Raw genomic sequence first — 20157 nt, 5'->3', positions numbered from 1 at the left:
GCCAATCGCCCTCTCTGCCACTAGTTCCCTGTGCCAGCTTGGATGTGTCACTTCTCCTTTTCCCTGTGAACTGGGATGTTGGGCTAATTCCACACTCCGGGCCCTGCAAACAGGGACACTGGGCTGACTTCTGATTCAGACCCCTGCCGGCTTGGAGCCTCTGAGTCAGTGGGAAGAGGCCAGGTGGCCGTGAGCTGCCTTGACTGTCGTGGTTAAGATTGAGGGTCTGACGCTTCCTGGATATGACCTTGGGCGCCTGACTTAATCTGTTGAGCTTCTGTCCTCTGAGAAGCCAGGATGACGCCGGCCCTTTCCTCCTGGGTCAGGATTAGAAGGGATGGCGGGTTCATTTGGCATAGAGCTTGGTGGGTGGTAATGTCAGCTGGAAAGAACTCAGGGCTGGCATTCTGGTAAGACAGCTTTGCTTAATTTTTTTTTTTGCGGTACGTGGGCCTCTCACTGCTGTGGCCTCTCCCGTTGCGGAGCACAGGCTCCGGACGCGCAGGCGCAGCGGCCACGGCTCACGGGCCCAGCCGCTCCGCGGCATGTGGGATCTTCCCGGCCCGGGGCACGAACCCGCGTCCCCTGCATCGGCAGGCGGACTCTCAACCACTGCGCCACCAGGGAAGCCCCAGCTTTGCTTAATTTTAATAGTAACACATGTTACCTTGTAACAAATTCAGCAGTGTTGACTGCTACAAAGCAGCAAGCAGAAGGTGCCACTTCCATCAAGTCCCTTTCCCCAGAGAGGTGAGGCAAGGGATGCTCACGATACACGTTCAGGCTTTGCAGGTATTCTTTTTTTTTTTTTTAATATTTATTTATTTGGTTGCGCCAGGTCTCAGTTGCAGCATTTGTGGCTAGTGGGCTCCTTTAGTTGTGGCATGCGAACTCTTGGTTGCGGCATGCATGTGGGATCTAGTTCCCTGACCAGGGATCGAACCTGGGCCTCCGGCATTGCGAGTGCAGAGTCTTAACCACAGCGCCACCAGGGAAGTCCCTGCAGGTATTCTTTTATTGACTATTTGGCAGTGACCAAAGGAGGCTCGATTCAGGAGACAGCTCCACCCCCATTGCCCAGAACTCAGTAACCTCACTTATTTTACCCAGGGTGCTATTTCGTTCTATTTAGGTGGGCTGGCAGCTGGACCCACACAGTTGGGTCCCTGGCCCCGTAGCAGCTGAAGTGGCCGTTGAGGGCAGGCCAAGAGAGCAGTTCCTGTGACGGGCTGGCTCAGGCCGTTTGTGGTGGGTGTTAGTCAACTCAGAAGCCCAGAGGGGAACTGGGTTTCTCTGCAGCTTTTAGTTCAGGGTGAGCATTCTGCTTTCAGCATTCCTCGGCAGCAACAGGCCCTGAAATAATTCTGCTTCTGGAAGTTTTCCTCCGTACGTACTTGCACAGATGTGCAAAAGCATGGGTCCAGGTGTGTCCACTGCAGCTATGTTGGTAAGAGGGAGAGATTGGAAAAGATTGGTTTATCCTACAAGCATATCTGCATATGTAGGAAATGAATGTGTGGGTCATTTATGGCAGCATTGTTTGAGGATAGCAATCCAGGCGACCCTCAGTAGATGGCTGTTTAGATAGACAGTTGGGGACTGGCACACAGTGGGGCCTCTGTAGCTGCAGAAAGAAGCTCCCCCAGAGGGCTGGTGGGCAGATCTCCAGGTACGACAGGCAGAAACAGCAAATTGAAGAAGAGAACCTTTGGGGGTGCAGGAAATGCTTTTATCTTGATTGTGGTGGTGGGTTTGTGGGTGTATGCCTTTGTCAAAACTTACTGAACTGCAGAATTTCAAAAGGTGTCAATTAGACCACAATGAAGTTAGTTTGAAAAAGCAAACAAAACCAAAACCAAAAAAGCAAGGTGCAGATCAGTGGGAAAGGGGAGGAAAAAACCCGTTCAGGTTTGCTTTCATTTGAGCACTGAAATCCTGCAAGGAAGCCCAAGGCATTTACAGAAAGCTATTTCCTTTCTGGAAAGGTGGAGGGACAGATGGGAAGGGGGTGAGAGATATTTTACCTTTCTACAGTTTAGATTTTCGAACCATATGAATAGCACCGATTCCACAGTGAAATGAACAAAAATGAATGTTCTGATATGAACAGTCCACTTGTGGTTAAATAGACACCCCCCCCCGCCACAACCCCAGAAGAAAAAAAAGAACCTCCCTGTCAGTCCAGTGGTTGAGACTCCGTGCTTCCACCGTGAGGGGCATGGGTTCGATCCCTAGGAACTAAGATCCCGCCAAGAAAAAAAAAAAAAAAAAGGAAAAAAGAACTGCGTATACATTGTGATGTTTTGTGTGAAAAAAGGAGGATGTTTTTATTATGGAAGGAAAGAACATGATGATGGCTGTCCCTAGGAAGGTGAGCATGGGGGAGGAAGGCTTGCTTCACGTTGGACCCTTCTTTGTGTTTGGTCTTTACTTAAAATCGCATCCATGTATGAGGCCAGTTGGTTATGGATGAGGCTTAGAGATGGAGACGCAGGCCAGCAAGTGGGGGAGCCCAGACCCTTTCAAACCCAGGTGATGCATCTCGCCGGTGAGGTGAGGAAAGGGATGCTCACGATACACGTTCAGCCTCTGCAACTATTTTTTTTTATTGACTATTTGGCAGTGACGGAAGGATGCCTGATCCAGGGGAGGGCTTTCCCTCCCTGTCCCCCAATGCCCGGAACTCAGGCTGGGCGAGCCCGGCCAAGGGGCCTGGCACTCTGGCCGGAACACGTGTCCATGCTTCTTTCACGTATATGGGCATCCTTGTCACAAAGGCCACGTGGCACCACAGTTTCTCATCTGTCCTTCTCCTTCCTGCTCTGCCGTAGCACCACCGGCCCTTGAGAAAGCCTGCCCATGGGCAGGGGGTCCCAGCGGGACCCACTCACCCACCAGCTGGGAGGCGCCCCTAACTCAGGCCCCAGCGTGGAGCCCCCGTCGGTGCTGGTGCTCAGACTTGGCTTGCCTTGGCAACTTGGTCTTGAAGAGGGACTTGCCCGAGGCCTCGATGTAAGTGATGCTCATCTCTTTGGGGCTGATCTCAACGTAGGCGAAGCCACCCAGTGAGTTCTCGGCCCCGTAGTGGAAGCGCAGGTAGCCATTGGGGACCTTGCGCAGGTGCTTCTTTGAGGGGTCCATGAAGTTCCCGGCCCCGCTCAGCACGAAGCCCACGCCGTTCTCATCCTGAAGGTACTGCGGACAGAGGAAGCAGGGTCAGTGGAGTCCCCAGCCCCTCAGTGAGGTTTACCACTGGCTTGGTGTCTACCTGTCTTGAGTCCAGGGTCAGGCCTGTGATGGACCACAGAGTCACCTTGAGCAAGGGACATACCCCACCCCCTCCTGTCCTGGGCCTCAGTTTTCCCACGTGTGAGAGTGTATTGCTCTGAGCAATCAATAGTCAACTGGAACCCGTGAGATGGCTTTTAGGGAACTTTGGGCTGTTTTCTGGTTAGCGAGCATAGAGTTTGAGAGAGAGTGACGTTCCGGGGGCTCCCACACAGCAGGAGGACCCCAATATGCCACGTGGCACAGTGGCTGGGCTGGGGACCCCTTACCAGGCTCTCGCCCACCCTCAGTTCCCTCACCTGCAGGTTGTGGTCATGGCCACACAGGTAGGCGGTGACCTTGTGCGTGGTCAACAGCGGCAGCAGCTGCTTGACCAGGCAGTGGGTGGGCCCGTGCTCGGCGATGGACCACACGGGGTAGTGGCCGGCCACCAGCACGTAGTCCTCCTTGGCCGCCGCCAGCTGCTTCTTGATCCAGGCCAGCTGCGTGCGGGCCATCGCCAGGTTGCGGGGCCTCTCGGGCTGCTGGCTGGCAAAGTCGTCCGAGTTGCCACACAGTGTCACCGTGTCCAGCATGAAGATGGCCACGGACACGTTGGACCGTGGGATCTTGAAGCGCAGGCGGTAGTAAGGGCTGGGGAAGTTCCTGTGGATGGGATGGAGGTGGTGGCAGAGAAGCCCCAGGCTCAGCTCTGGCTGATGGATCTCTTTGCCCACCTGAGCGAGGCTGGCGGAGGGATGGATAGAAGGTGGGGCAGGCTCACCAGCGCTTGGAGATCCTGGAGTAGGCTATCTGTGCCGAGACGTTCCCCAGATGGTCGTGGTTGCCAGCCAGCACGTACCAGGGCACGTTGCGGAGTGAGGAGGCAGAGAACACATCCTCAAAGGTCTCCTGCAGCAGACAGAGAAGGGAGCCCCGCCCCCCCGCAGGTTCAAGCAGCCATTGGATGCTCCCACCGAGTCAGGCGCTATGTACAAGGGAGACGCTGAGTGTGCTAGGCGTCTACAAGTGTCATCTTCCCTCTGCCCTCTCCAGAGTCAAAAGGTCGAGTGGCTTCTCCACGCATCCCCCCGCCTCCACACCTACTCCAGCGGCGCACACCTGGAACCTCTTGTCTTTGGCATCCTGCACGCCAGTGAAGTAGAAATTGTCCCCCAGGGACAGGATGAAGTCTGCGCCCAGGATCTGCACGGTCCTGGCAATCTCCTTGGCATTGGCCATTTCCCGGGCTGTGTAGAACGGGGCATTGGGGACCCCTCCCCAGTCACCCACGGCAACAAAGCGCAGGACAGGGGCGGGGGCGGTGCGGGTGTTGGTACTGATGCCGGCAGCCCAGGGGAGCACCAGGGGGAGCACCAGCGAGGCTTGCAGGACGAGCAGCACCGTCCACGTGTCCATCTGGGAGGGGAGAGACAAACGTCTGGGGCATGGGCAGCATGCGCCCCCCAGAGATCCCTACTTGCCCTGTTCTGAGAAAGGAGGAGATGGCTCCCTGCAGGGATGGCCTGGCTCCCGAGCTCCCGGGACTTGAGTGCAAGAGCTGGCTGGGAGGGTCAGGGGGCGGGCAGGGTCCAGCCAGCGGGGCGGGGAAGCAGGGGTATGCCGGGCCCAGTACTCACCCTGGGGGAGGCACAAGTCAGTCGGCTGGGGGCTCAGAGAGGCAGGTGAGCTCCAGAGCAGAACTGGCCGTCACTGAGCCTTTATTCCCTGGGGGCGGAAATGGATCATTAGAGGGGATGATGCAGTTTCTCCGCCAACTGTTCCAGAAGCCCTCCCCTCGGGTCATGTGAGCCTTGGAGTTAGTTCCCAGGCGGCCAGACACGGGATTCGAGGCGGGAGCGGGAGTGGGGGGTGGGGGGGGGTCTGGCCTATGAGTGCAGCCGCGCCTGCCCCACAAGCTCCGCGTCTGCCCACAGGAGCGCGTTTGTGTCCTGGGCCTCGTGTGTGCTGTGTGCGCAGCTCTATCTGTGCGCCCCGGCCCTGCACCTCCCGTATGTGTGTCCGTGTCTTCCGCGGACGTGTTTGTCTGCCAGTGCCTGGGTGTGTCTGAGCTGTTTTCTGTGTGTAGCCAAGCGTGCCTGCCTCGGTCACATGTCTGCTGTGTGCCTGGGAGTCCCATGTCCCCGTGGCTGTGGACACTGCGCTGGCAGGGCCTGTGTGGCAAGCCTGTGACGCGCGCCTGCGTCCTCAAGTGGAACTGTGTGTGTGCGACGGGGAGCTGTGTGTCCCTGTCATGTGGCCGAGCCGAGTTGTGTGTCTCTGTGTTGTGTTTCTCAGCTGAGTTGTAGGTCCGGTGTGTGAGGTGTGTTTGACAACATCTGAGCCCGAGTCCCAGGGTCACCCCCCCTCCCCCAAACAGCAGGGGCTCCCTTTTCCAGGAAGTCCTGCCCACACCTTCCTCTCTGCCCCACCCCCCATTCAGGAGGAGGAACCCAGGCAGGAGGCAGCTGGTGACAAGCCGTGTGACCACAGACTTTCGACCCTCAGACCCCGAGGGCAGGGGGGCAGGCTATGGGGCAGCGGGGCCCCTGCACTTGAGGCCGCTCTGACCTGCCCCTCCCCTCCCTGCCTCCCTCCTCCTGGCCCTGACTGCCCCCTGCACACTCACGCTGGTTCCCTACAGCCTCTTGCGAGAGTGGATGGGGGCCCCTCATTCACAGCCCTGCAGCCCCGACAAACAGGAAGTGGGTCACGAGGGCAGGCGGAGACAGCTCCTCCGGGTGGAGACCTCCCGCCGCCGGGCGGTCTCACCTGGCAAAGGCTGGGCCAGGGGTCAAGGCCAGGCGCGGCCTTGCGAGCCGAGCTGCAGGAGTGCGGGGTGCTAGCCGTCGGGGCTGCCCGGGCTTTAAGGAGGCGGCAGTTAGCCCGCCCTGCCGGCGGGCAGGGGGCGGCCCAGGCGATCCCCGGCTGCAAACGCGGGCGCCTGGGCCTCCTGGCCAGGCCGGCGCGCCCGGGGATGCTGCTGGGCCCCTGCGCGCCACCACGCCTGCGGGGCGCACTTCTGTAACAGGAGGTAACGCTCCCTGGAGGGCGGCGCAGACCTGCCGATTGGGCTGCAGCTCGGCCGGGCAGGGTGGCTCGGGGACCCGATTTCCTCCCTCTGTCCCCACGCAGGCAGAGTCTCCACCTGCCTGCGCACTTGGGGCGCCCACGGCCCCCACGATCGCAGCGCTGGGTGGGGCCTCAGCCCCGGGCTGCGCCACCCTCTAGTGAGGAAGTCTCATCTTCAACCTCAATTTCCTTGTCTTTAGGTGTGAGGGCAGAAGAGTCCAATCTTACTTAGAATCGCAAATAATTTATGTTGAAACACCCCTTCAGGAGCTGGGGCTGCAACCCTTCCCGCCTCCTTTTGAAGGTGGGTGGGAGGCAAAAGAGTCTCATCTGAAGAGTAAACAAGGGAAAGCAAAAGACGGGAACTTTCTGGTGGAGACACCTGGCAGACACCGCCCTAACAGATGGTCCAGGTGAACAGCATAGTGATGTCTTATTGATATCACGTGGCCCTGACATAATGTCATGAGAAGGGCCCCTCACCTCCTGGGTTTCTCCTGTCACCTGTAACCACAGGCTTATGATGAGAAAAATACCAGATACACCCAAATCCAGGGATATTCTACAGAGTACCTGCCTAGAACTCTGCAAGAATGGCCCAGTCATGAAAAAGCAACCTTTGAGGGGCTGTCACAGACTGGAGGAGACCCAGGAGCCGGGAGGACAAAGTGAATGTGGGATCTTGGGCCAGAAAAGGGGCACTTGTGGAAAAACTGGTGACATCCAAAGAAAGCCTGGAGTTTTGTGAATAGTAACACAACTAAGAAACAGAATCGCGTACATGTTCCAGGTATGTCGTGGTTTCAGATGATGCTGGCCATAGAGGCAACAGTGAGGTGTATGTTGGAACTCTTTGCTTTTTTTTTTTTGCAATTTTCCTGTAAATCTATAATTACTCCAAAATAAAACAGTTTACTTTGAAAATAGGCATGATCCAAGAAACTTAAACATGGATTCGACATGCACTGAGCACCTGCTGTATGCCCAGTACTGGCAGACCCAGCAGGGAACAAGACAGATAGGAAATACCTGCTCTGCTGGGGCCCCATGTGCTGGTGAAATTTATATTCTAGCTGTTAATTACTTTCCATTCTTTGGGGGTGGGGTGGGGCATTCTCTTTCCATTTTATACATTATGTATTGTTTGGATTTTTGCTTGAAAATCGCTGTTATTTTGCCAGCAGAATAAATGCAAACTTCCTCCTAACGTATCTGTGGTCTGAATGTAAACATGGGAAGCAAAGACCTCATCACAGGTCCAGGGCAGGGATTGTTTTCTGGGGAGACAGGAAGAGGAATGGAATTGGGGCTCAGGGACAAGGGAGTGTCAGGCAGGGGGCTTCAACTTTATCCCTACTGTTTTCCTTTCACAGAAAAGGAAAAAAAAAATTATCTGAAGCAATTAGGACCAAATGTTAACATTTGCTTCTTCATGTGGCAGGTCTGGGGGTGTTTGAGGGGTTATCTTCTATGCTTTCTGTATTTTTTTGGAATCACACAAAATTATAATATTTATTATCATATCGTATTACCTGGTCTTTAAAGAAAAGTTGGAAAATACTGAAAAGTACAAGGAAAATGATTACACTCGTCTGCGTAGAGAGTGACTATTCAGTAATTTTTTTCCATTAATTTTTCTATGCCTACATGTGTCTTCTGAAAAATGGTATGCTATTGACACCATTTTTTTTTTTTTTTTTTTTTTGGCCATGCTGTGCATCACACAGGAATCTTAGTTCCCTGACCAGGGATCAAACCCATGCCCACTGCAGTGGAAGCGTGCAGTCTTAACCACTAGACCGCCAGGGAATTCCCTACTGATACAATTTTTTAAGTTTGTCAAATGTTAACATCTTCTATATCTTTTAAATTAAAAAGTACAAAAGCACATGCACATGAAAAGAAATCAGACTTCTTGCGGAGTGTGTAATGAAACTTGTGAACCCTTGGCTATATCTCTCTGGTCCCCTCTGGGGTTCCGAGTAAACTCTTTTCCCTCCATTCACTCAGGGGAGCCCGCTTCTGCTGATTTTCTGTGGAGGTGGATCAGGATTTGGCTCTGAGCCTCCCTCCCCCTCCACTCCTGCCTTGCTTCCCAACAACAACGTCAATCCCATGGCTGAGTTCCTCCCTGTCCTCCCCTCCCCTCTCCGCCCCAGCTCTCACCACTCCTCTGGCCTTCTCACCCTTCCCGGAATAGGAGCCCTCGCTCTGACTTCAGGGCTTTGGTACTTGCAGTTCCATTTTCCTAGAAGGCTGTTCCTTCTCCAGCTACCACCGTGGCTCCCTCCCACTGTATTTAAGTTCCTTTAACTTATCTAAAAAGCATCCCTCCCACCCCCATCCTGACTCCCTCTTAACTTGCTGTAGTTTTCTCAGTAGCCCTTATCAAGGCCTGATGAGCCAAACTCTGCTTATCTTGTTTTCAGTCTGTCTCCCCACCCGAATGAGGTCTGAGGCAACAAGAGCTGTCTGCAGTCAGTGGTGTTTGCTGCTGCTTCTCTGGCTTTTAGAATCTGGGGCCCACAAAGGCAGCTGCTCAGGAATTATCTGGGGAAGGATGAAATGAAGGGACTTGCTTGCACGACACAACCTTCCCTCCAGTCTGAATGTGCGGCTTCCCCCCGCCCTCCTGGCTTCATCCCTTGAGTGGATACCACTAACTCCTCTACAGCTTGCTTCAGATCTAAACTTTGTTGTTTTGTTTTCTTTGTTTTTTTGCCAAGCTGCGTGGCATGTGGGATCTTAGTGCCCCCACCAGGGATGGAACCTGTGCCCCCTGCATTGGAAGCAGGGAGTCTTAACCACTGGACCGCCAGGGAAGTCCCAAACGTTGTGGTTGTTTTTGATAATCTGTCCAGGACTCTTGGAGATATGCCAATGTGTGCATCTCCTTCGTGTTGGGGCCACTGCGCACAAGTCACACTAAGGACAGTGTGTTCTGACCTCAGGGCCTTTGCACTTGCTGTGCCCTCCACTGGCCCACTCTCCCCCACCTTCTTGTCCTTGAGCACTTGGCTTCAATGCCACTTCCTCAGACGACCCTGACACCCTGACTCAGCACACACACCCAACACCTAGTCCCCTGTCTCTACTGTTGTCAAGTCCCCCGCCCCCCAAGGAATTCCCACGACAGCAGGTCTGGGTGGACAACAAATGTCCACTCGATGGGGTCAGAAGGGGGGCAGGCGGTTAGCATGACTTCTGACAAGCACGGTCAGTGAAGGGAGGTGTGCAGCAGATTGGTACATGTCGTGAGGAGAGCCTGAGGTGGGAGGTATCAGGAGCTAATGGCCTGGAGCTACGGAGTGTGGACTCGATCTGGAGGGTGACAGGTTTGCAGGATAGGGTCCAAGCTGTGTTTTTAAAAGGTCAGTCTGGAAAAAAGCACGTCACAGACAGATCTATATCGCCTGTCTCTCTATATCTATTATTATTATTATTATTTTGGCTGCACGGCATGTGGGGATCTTAGTTTCCAGACCAGGGATCGACCCCACGCCACCTGCAGTGGAAGTGCAGAGTCTTAACCACTGGACTGGCAGGGAAGTCTCATTTCTATATCTATTTATATCTATCTATCTGTATATCCATGTAACTACATCTATCCATCTATTTATCTGTATCTCTATCTATCCATTTATTTTTATCTATCTGTCTATCTACCTATCTATCTATATATCTATCCATTTATCTATATCCATATCTGTATCTCTATCTATCCATCCCTTAATTTTTATCTATCAATCTGTCTATCACACTATATTTTGATACAAAACTACAAGTGCTTGCTTGCTACTCACCAAGAAGAAATAATTCTGGCGCCCACAGGAGAAAAATTAAGAGTGGTTTCGTCCAGGGATGGTTGCCCTGGGAAATTATCAATTTCTACTTTACTGAATTCATCTTTAAAAATTAAAAGCTAGTAAAGATTTTGTAATCAGGAAAACAGTATTTACCTAAATAACCATTCTGATGGAGGTACAGATGATTGTTGATGGAGGGTGAGCCTACAATGAGGGGGACACCGCCCCCCCCCAAGTGGCTGGTATAGTTGGGTCAGCCCTCCAGGATGGCTGTTTAAAGGTGGTTGAGTCAGGGGGCTCTGCAGCCATCTGCCTGAGCTCAAATTCCAGCTCCTCTGCTGTTATTTAGCTGTGTGACTGTGGGCTAGGGGCTTTACCTCTCTGTGCCCATTTCTTCATCTTTTTTTTTTTTTTTTTGCAGTACGTGGGCCTCTCACTGTTGTGGCCTCTCCCGTTGCAGAGCACAGGCTCTGGACGCGCAGGCTCAGCAGCCATGGCTCACGGGCCCAGCAGCTCCGCGGCATGTGGGATCTTCCTGGACCGGGGCACGAACCCGTGTCCCCTGCATCGGCAGGCGGGCCCTCAACCACTGCGCCACCAGGGAAGCCCTATTTCTTCATCTTTAACACGGGTGATGTTACAGTTATTCAGTACAGAGTGTCGTGTACTGGCACCAAAAGTCCTGTCACAGATGGAACATGCAGCAGAGGACCTTGTTCATAGCCAGCACCCCCTATAAGCTAGCTGCCACTGCTTGTTATTATTATCATTACTATTATGTGTATTATTATTATAGACTAGGGCAGTGGCAATTTGGAGAAACTGAACAAGTTTAAGAGGCAGAAATAAGAAGTTGGGGGACCTACTCATCCCAGTTTGCCGGAGACTTTCCTCATTTTAGCATAGAAAGTCCCACATCCCGGGAACCCTCTCAGTCTTGGGTAAATCAGAAGGACAGTTGGTCACCCTAAGGTAAATCTTGGAACCCAGTGGTTAGAGGGAGGAATCTCTGGCAACTTCCAGCTTTCAGGTCTGGCGAATGAGAACCCAGACCCAAGGAAGAAACTCAGGGAGAGGAACCATTTTTGGGGAAGTGGACAAACCTGAGCGTGGGTACATTGAATTTGAGGGGCCCCTTGCTTGTCTGGGCGGGAGAAGACAGGTTTCCCTGTGGGGATCACGGGACAGAGGTCCCAGTATCTTATTCTGAAATATTTCGAACACACAGCAAAGTTGGAAGAATTGTCCAGCGAACAGCCACACACTTGCTCCTAGATACTGCAATTAAGATTTGCATATATTTGCTTTAGTATCTATCCATCCGTTCACTCATCTATCTTACTCTTTACCTATTTTAATATGTTGTGGACATCTGCACACTTCCCTGCCAAGGCTTCAGTGCTCATACCATTAACTAGAATTCGATATTTGTTTACAGTTCTTTTCTCTGATGTGAAATTTACATACAATGATATGTACAAGCCTTAAGTGTACACTGGGCAAGTTCTGATAAACCTCAGCTATAGTCATGAAAGAAAGAACTTACTCAACCCCCCGTGAGATTCAAAACAAAAAATAGAAGTAAATGGAGGCAGCTCTGGTTCTGCTACTTGCAAAGCTCTGTGACCTGGAGGGAGTGTCTTAACCTTTCTGGGCTTCAGCTTCTCATCTCTAAAATGGGAAGAGTAAGGGTGCCTGTCTGAGATCTGATTGTGGTTGTCGTGGGTATTGAACACATGAATTCGTATAGAAATACTGAGGAGTGCCCTGGCATGTAAGGAGTGCCTTGAGGGACTTCCCTGGTGGCCCAGTGGGTAAGACTCCCATGCTCCCAATGCAGGGGGCCCGGGTTCAATCCCTGGTCGGGGAACTAGATCCCGCATGCGTGCCACAAGTAAGAAGTCTGCATGCTGCAACTAAGAGTATACATGCTGCAACTAAAGATCCTGCATGCCTCAGCGAAGATCCCGTGTGCCGCAACTAAGACCCGACACAGCCAAAATAAATGAATAAATATTAAAAAAAAATTTTTTTAAATGCCTTAAAAACACTTACTTATAATATTACCCAGTTGGAACAGTGAAAAGAATTACTCTTGGTGGAAGAAGAAATAAAGAGGTAAGTATATTGCTGAAAAATTTCAAAGATGGCCATCAGAGGAACCTAAGCATGGGATCTACACTGGTGTGGAAGGCAGGTGGAAGGAAAGGGTGGCTGTGAGCTAAATCCTGATCCACTGCTGCAGAAAATCAGCAGATGAGAGCTCCATTCACCTGTGCGTGATTAGAGGGAGAGGAGCGTATTCAGTATTCAGAATCGTGGAGATGCCCAGAGAGAAAGCTAAGACTTCATGCCCTGCAAAAGGTCTCATTTGTTTTAATCATGTGCATGTGCTTTTGTATTTTTTTAACGTGCTTTTGTATTTTAATTTAACTGGAATTTGAAAAACATAGTCAAGATTCTGACCCCTGCTCCAAATGGATGAACCTTGAAGACATTATTATACTCAGTGAAATAAGGCAGTCAGCAAAGGTCTGTATGATTCGACTTCTAGAAGGTCCCTAGGGTGGTCAGATTCATAGGGACAGAAAGTAGGATGGTGGGTGCCAGGGGCTGGGGGAGGGGGAATGGGGTAATGCTTAATGAAGACAGTTTCAGTTTTGCAAGATGCAAAGAGTTCTGGAGATGGATGGTGGTGATGGTTACACAACAATGTGAATGTATTTAATGCCACTGAACTGTACACTGAAAAATGGTGACGATGGTAAATTTTATGTTATTTGCATTTTACCAAAGTTGAAAAAAAAGAAAAACCAGAAAAGCACAGAGGATAATCCTAAAACACCCCTCTACCATCACATGAAGAGGCAAATGTTGTAATTGCTTCAGATATACATTTTCCTTTTTATGAAAGAAAAAAAAAACTAGTAGAGATAAAGTTGAAGTCCTCTCCCCCTTGTAATTTCAATTAAAAAAATCCTAAATAGTTTACAGTGAGAAGTCTCCTTCCCATTCTGGTCCTCCGCTTTGGAGGGAACAAAAGTTACCAGATTTTTGTGTCTCCTTCCAGAGCTGGTTAATTGATTTCAGGATGGTAACCTTTTTTTTCTTTCTTAATTTATTTATTTTTAATTTTTGCCTGCGTTGGGTCTTTGTTGCTGCGCGCAGGCTTTCTCTAGTGGCCGTGAGCGGGGGCTACTCTTCTTTGAGGTATGCGGGCTTCTCATTGCGGTGGCTTCTCTTGTTTTGGAGCACTGTCTCTAGGCGTGCGGGCTTCAGTAGTTGTGGCACGCGGGCTCAGTAATGCGGCTCGCGGGCTCTAGAGCGTAGGCCCAGTAGTTGTGGCGTAGGGGCTTAGTTGCTCCGTGGCATGTGGGATCTCCTGGGACCAGGGCTCGAACCCGTATCCCCTGCATTGGCAGGCAGATTCTAAACCACTGTGCCACCAGGGAAGCCCTGGGCTGCTAAATTTAAGTTGAAAAGTCATATGATAATTTGGTTGAATTAAGAAGCAGTATTGGAATGTTTAAAAGAACATATTTCAAACTCCTATTTATATGTTTAATTTTTAGATTTGTAACAACGCTAAGGACTGCAGAAGCATTTGCTTGGTGGAGGGATTTAAGATTAAAGAATCAAATATAACACTTTTATAAATGCCATCTGCAATATTTAAGAGATTTCAACCCACTACATTTCTAAATGGACCCAAATATGTATCCAATGACCTCTCTGAAAGTGATGGTCCACTTTGCCAGGTGTATAAGTAACATAATAGCTGTAATTGGAACCGAAGACTTAAGAGAAACTCTGTTTTTAAAGGTATAATTTAAACTGACTGTATACTTGCAAAGTAACCACAAAGATGGATTTTTCTAGGCACCAAAGCTGCCCCAAATCCAGACACCATCGTGAGTTTGTTTGATTTGAGGAACGCAAAGACCAGTGTGGTTCGAGCAGAGGGAGCCAGGGGAAAAGTGGGAGGAAACGAAGGCAGGGAGGTAAGGGGTGCGTGCGAGTGCTTTGGGGGCTGCAGGGAAGAGGGTTTTTATCCCCAGGGAGGAGGGCGCCGCGGAGAATTCTGAGCAGAGGTGGGACTAATCAACAGGTTTTGCATAATTTCCACCAGCTGTTGGGCTGTGGACCACAGCTACGTGGTGGGTGCTACCGGTGGGAAAAACCGGATCCTGTTGGTTTCCCCCAAACCCGGTAAACAAAATCTGAGAATCTTGACCTCGGAAGCTCCCCGGGACCCCCAGCAGAATGCCGGGCGCCCTCCTCAGACTCTTGACCTGTCCACTGCTGCTTCCGCGTGGGCAAATCCTGAACTGCAGCAACGTCCTGCAAACCGTGTTTCCTTTTTGGTGCGCAAAGGCCCCCTTGTGTGGGGTGTGGAGGGTCGGGCAATGGAGCCAGCCAAGGTCTGCCTCACCCCCCACCCCAGAAGCTCCCGGGGGGAGGGATGAGTGAGCTACACGGGGATTCAGATGTTTGCAGGATAATCCGATGAGCAGCCCGCGTCTCAGAAAATTGCAAACCAGGTTCTCAGAGGAGGGGTCTTTGGGCAGGTCTTGGTCTCCAAGGACCAGTAGGAGTTTTTTAGGAAGGCACAGTAAGAAAAGACATCCTAGGCAGAGGGAAGGGTATGTACAGAGCAAGGTCAAAACTAAAATCCTGATCTAACTTACCCCCCCCACCCCCCGCTTAACTGCTCCTCTCAACCTGGGTCATGGGGTCACCATGTGAGCCCCACACCTAGTACTTATCCTGAATGTGTCTCTTCCTCTCACTCCCCCATCCCCATGGCCATCACCCAGGGCCAGACAGCCATCACCTGGGCCATAGTTGTCTGTCCTAATTGCCTTCAATTCCTAGTCATCCATCCCAGTCCCAAAAGAATCTCTCTCGCTCTCCCCTGCTCACACACCTCCCATTGCTCCCTAGTGCTCTGGAGGTCAAGTCCAAGCCATTCAGCCTGGCATCTGAAGTCGTGGAAGACCTGGCCCTGCCTGCTCCACCATCTAGTTAGCATGAACAACACATGAACAATAATAACAAAAATAATAATAACAGCAAATACCCACTTTACATGCTGCCAGGCTGTGGGTCATGCAGTATAAAGGCAGTTTCAGGGAGTTCCCTGGTGGTCTAGTGGTTAGGATTCTGGGCTCTCACTGCCATGGCCTGGGTTCAATCCCTGGTTGGGGAACTGAGATCCTACAAGCCATGCGGCACAGCCAAAAGAAAAAAAAAAAGGCTCTTTCACAACAGCCTTATTATCCCCGTTTTACAGAAGGACATTCTGAGGTTCAGAGAAGTCAAGGGACTTGTCCAAGGTCACTAGCATGCCTGTGAACTCAGTTTTTTCCAACTCCGAAGCAGAGGCTTAACTCCAACTCTGTCCGCTCCATGGCACATCTCTGGTGTGATAGGTTTAACTTCTTTGCTATTCCTCTGTCTTAGCTCAGGCTGCTATAACAATACCACAGACAGGGAGGCTTGAAACAGACATTTATTTCTCAAAATTCTGGAGCCTGGGAAGTTATGGAAGATCTTGACACTAAGATCAAGGTGTCAGCCTATTCACTTTTTGGTGAGGGCTCTCTTCCTGTGTTGCAGACGGCTACCTCCTCTTTTTTTTTTTTTTCTTTGGCTGTGGCTTGCAGCATGTGGGATCTTATTTACCCAACCAGGGATTGAACCTGTGGCCCCCTCAGTGCAAGCATGAAGTCTTAAGCACTGGACTGCCAGGGAAGTCCCCCATAAGGGCTTTATTCTACCTTGAGGGCCCCACCCGCATGACCTCATCTAACCCTAATTACCTCCCAATGGCCTCAACTCTAAGTACCATCATATTGGGGGTTAGGGCTTCAACATAAAAATTTCTGAGGGATGCAAATATTCTGTCCATAGCATCCTCCCTTCAGATAGTGGGGCCTCATTCCCCTTGCCTTGAGTGTGGGTCAGACTTTAGTGAAGCACTTAAAAAAAAAGACAAACTTTTAATTTCGATACTCTTGTAGATTCCCATGCAGTTTTAAGAAATAATACAGAGATTCAGTACGACCTTCACCCATTTCCTCCCAATGGTAACATCTTGCATAACTCCAGTGCAATATCCCAACCAGGAAATTCATACAATCACTGACCTTATTCAGATTTTACCAGATTTACATGCACTGGTGTGTGTATGCACACGAGTGTGTGTGTTTAACTCTTTGCAGTTTGTCACATGACTAGATTTGTGTGACTACTACCACAGCCAGGATACATAACAGTTCCATCACAAGGGTCCCTGGTGCTACCCTTTTGTAGTCCCTGTCACCTCCCCCTGCCAACCCCTGGAAACCACTCATCTATTCTCCACGTCTACAGTTTTGACATTTCAAGACTGTTATAAAGTATATCCATTCAATGAAATATTATTCAGCAATAAAAAGAAATGAAGCACAGATACATGCTACAACACAGATGAATCTTTTTTTCTTTTTTTTTGCGGTACGAGGGCCTCTCCCTGCTGTGGCCTCTCCCGTTGTGGAGCACAGGCTCCGGACGCGCAGGTTCAGCGGCCATGGCTCACTGGGCCCAGCTGCTCCGCGACACGTGGGATCGTCCCGGACCGGGGCACGAACCCGTGTCCCCTGCATCGGCAGGTGGACTCTCAACCACTGCGCCACCAGGGAAGCCCAACACAGATGAATCTTGAAAACATTATGCTAAGTGAAAGAAGCCAGTCACAAAGGACCACGTATTGTAGGATTCCATTTATGTGCGATATCCAGAATAGGCAAATTTATTGAGACAGAAGGTATATTAGCGATGCCTAGGGCTGTTGGATTGAGGGTAGGGGGTGGGGTGCCAGGGATAAAAGGGACTGACAGCTAACGGTGCAGGGTTTTTATGTAAGAGTAATGAAAATGTACTGAAACTGATCGTAGTGATGGTGCACAATTCTGTGAATATACTAAAAGCCATTGAATTGTACACTCTACATGGGTGAATTGTATGGTATGTGAATTCTATCTCAAGTGGTTTAAAAAGAGAGCATTGTATAACTGGAATCATACAGTATGTAATCTTTGACATTGGCTTCTTTGTTTTTCACCCAAAACAAATCTCTTGAGATATGTCCAAGTTGTTGCTTGTATCAATAGTTTCTTTTTATTTTGACTAGTATTTCATGGTTTGTGCCAGTTTGTCTAACCATTCACCCCTTGAAGAACATTGGGGTTGTTTCCAGTTTGTGGCTATTACAAATAAAGCTGTTACGAACATTTATGTACAAGTTTTTGTGTGAATTTAAGTTTTCATTTCTCTAATATAAATGCCTAAGAGTGTAATTGTTGGGTTATATGGAAAGCACATATTTAGTTTTTTAAGAAATCACCATACTCTTTTCCAGAGGGGCTGTACCATTTTACATTCCCACCACCAAAGCACGAGTGATCTGGTTTCTCTGCATCCTCACCAGCATTTGGTGATATTGCCTTTTATTATTTTAGCCCTTTGAAAGGGGCACAGTGATGTCTCATTGTGGTTTGAATTTGCATTTTCATAATGGCTTATCATGTTGACATTTTTTTTTTAAATGTGCTTACTTACCAACTTTATGTCCTTTCACATAAAATGTCTGTTCATGTCTTTTGCCCATTTTCTAATTGGGGTCTTCTTCTTCTTCTTTTTTTATTTTTAAATAGTTGAGTTTTGAGGGACTTCCTGGTGGCACAGTGGTTAAGAATCTGCCTGCCAATGCAGGGGACACAGGTTCGAGCCCTGGTTCAAGAAGATCCCACGTGCTGCGGAGCAACTAAACCCCTACGCCACAACTACTGAGCCTGCGCTCTAGAGCCCACAAACCACAACTACTGAGCCTGCATGTCACAACTACTGAAGCCCGCACCCCTAGAGCCCATGCTCTGCAACAGGAGAAACCACTGCAATGAGAAGCCGGTGCACCGCAAAGAAGAGTAGCCCCTACTCGCAGCAAGTAGAGAAAGCCCGTGAGCAGCAACGAAGACCCAATGCAGCCAAAAAATAAATAAATAAAATTTATAAAAAAATAAAAATAGTTGAGTTTTGAGAGTTCTTTATATATTCTAGATAAGAGTCCTTTGCAATATGCGTTTTACAAACATTTCCTCCCAGTCTGCAGCTTGTCTTTTCATCTTCTTGCCAGGGTGTCTGGCAGAGCAAACAATTTTATACTTTTGATGAAGTCCAATTTATTGGTTTTTCCTTTCATGGATCTTATTTTTGGTATCAAGTTTAAGAACTCTTCACTAGTCCTAAGTCCCAAAGATTAGATTTTCTCCTTTTTTCCCTAAAAGTGTTATGGTTTTATGCATTACATTTTCATTTCATCCATAATTTGAGTTAATTTTGGTACAAAGTGAAAGATTTAGATAGTGCTTCTTCCCTCTTTCTCCCATAAATGTCCAGTTGCTCCAGCATTATATGTTGAAAAGTCTATCCTTTCTCCATTGACTGTTTCTGTGTCTTAAAAAAAAAATCAGTTGGGCATATTTTTGTGGGTCTATTTCTGGGTTCCCTATTCTACTCCATTGTTTTAGGTATCTATCCTTTTACTAGTACCACCATATCTTGATTTCTGTAGCTGTACAGTAAGCCTCAACATTGGGCAGAGTGATCCCTTCTATTTTATATTTTTTCCAAAATTGTTTTCAGCTATTCTGTGACCTATGCAATTCCATATAAATCTTAGAAGAAGTTTGTCTATGTCTATGCAAAATCTTGCTGGAATTTTGACAGAAATGACTTTAAACTTATCTATCAAGGGGAGAATTGTCATGTTTACTATGTTGAGTCTTCTAATCCATGGACATGGTATGTCTCTTCATTTATTTAGATCTTTGATTCCGTCAGTATTTTGTAATTTTCAGGATACATATCCTGTACATGTTTTGTTAGATTTACACCTAAGTATTTAATCTTCTTTGTTGCAATTGTTAATGATATTCTGTTTTAAATTTTGGATTCTATTGGCTCACTTAAATTAAAAAAAATATTTTAAAATTGAAGTATAGTTGATGTACAACATTATGTAAGTTACGGGTGTACAGTATAGTGATTCACATTTTTTAAAGGTTATATTCCATTTATAGTTATTATAAAATATTGGCTATGTCCCCTCTGTTGTACAATGTGTCTTTGTAGTATATTTTATTTTATTTATTATTATTTTTTGGCTGTGCTGCGTGGCTTGCGGGATCTCAGTTCCCCAACCAGATATTGAACCTGGGCCATAGCAGTGAAAGCCCGGAATCCTAACCACTAGGTCACCAGGAAACTCCCACCTTATAGTATATTTTATACATAATAGTTTGTACCTCTTAATTTTTTCCTTGGGCATCTGCAGTCACTTTCTAAATTCTGCCATATATCTGGTTGCCTGTGAGTATTGTAATCCTTAAATCAAAAAGGTGAAAAAGGGAAAAAGAAAGAAGCAAGAAACACAGATACTGTTCCTTAAAATCTCCTGGAAGCCACTTCGGCTGGTAGGGGTTGAAACAATGCTAGCCAGCCTCAGTGTCTGCACCTCAGTGATCAAAAGCAGTAATCAGCCATCAGAACATAGAACCCAGATAATTGGAGGACAAGGTCTTTTTGTCCCACCCTGGGTCTAGCAAGCCACACCTGGCATAGGTGCCACTGTCTCCAAAGCTGTCTGCCATGGGCTGAGTGGTGGGGGATGGGTAGTCACTCTTGCACTAAAGGCTGAAATTGACTGAAATTGCTGCAGTGGAGTAGCCAAGATTTCCCATGGAAGCCACTAATTCAAATAAGACTCCATCGTTTCAAAAGAGTTAACTTCAGAGAGTTTGTGGCAGTATAATTGTTGTCTACATGGAGAATCAGGTACCTGGTGCTTCCTTCTCCACCATCATCCCTGACATCATTTTCTACCCAGCTGCTTTTCTCTTTTCCTTTGGGCTGCCACTCGGCTTGCGGGATCTTAGTTCCGTGACCAGGACCAGGGATCGAACCCGGGCCC

The 20157-nt window shown here is 49.0% G+C and overlaps 1 protein-coding gene across 2 annotated transcripts; it reads right to left on the bottom strand.

Moving 5' to 3' along the window:
• Positions 1-2344: 2344 nt before the first annotated feature.
• Positions 2345-5032, bottom strand: ACP5 (acid phosphatase 5, tartrate resistant). 2 transcript variants are annotated; one of them, XM_082650951.1, is made up of 5 exons: positions 4908-5032; positions 4390-4686; positions 4052-4179; positions 3588-3933; positions 2345-3195 (listed from the first exon to the last, which is right to left on the bottom strand). In XM_082650951.1, exons 2-5 carry the CDS (start codon positions 4684-4686, stop codon positions 2917-2919), a joined length of 1050 nt encoding a protein of 349 aa, XP_082507077.1. In that variant the 5' UTR covers positions 4908-5032; the 3' UTR covers positions 2345-2916. The 2 variants fall into 2 exon arrangements, with proteins under 2 accessions (XP_082507077.1, XP_082507078.1); XM_082650952.1 differs by having other exon boundaries at positions 4390-4517; positions 4908-4995.
• Between the last annotated feature and the right edge of the window lie 15125 nt (positions 5033-20157).

This window comes from Grampus griseus, assembly GCF_964374135.1.
Source record: "Grampus griseus genome assembly, chromosome: 3".
Taxonomy (NCBI): Eukaryota; Metazoa; Chordata; class Mammalia; order Artiodactyla; family Delphinidae; genus Grampus; species Grampus griseus.
This window is presented reverse-complemented; position numbering and strand designations above follow the sequence as displayed.

Coding starts and splice junctions, on each gene's coding strand:
- ACP5 (XM_082650951.1), bottom strand. CDS start 4,686: ATGGACACGTGGACGGTGCTGCTCGTCCTGCAAGCCTCGCTGGTGCTC. Junction 3,934..4,051: donor TCCAGGATCTCCAAGCGCTG/GTGAGCCTGCCC, acceptor TCCCATCCACAG/GAACTTCCCCAGCCCTTACT. Junction 3,196..3,587: donor GCCATGACCACAACCTGCAG/GTGAGGGAACTG, acceptor CTCTGTCCGCAG/TACCTTCAGGATGAGAACGG.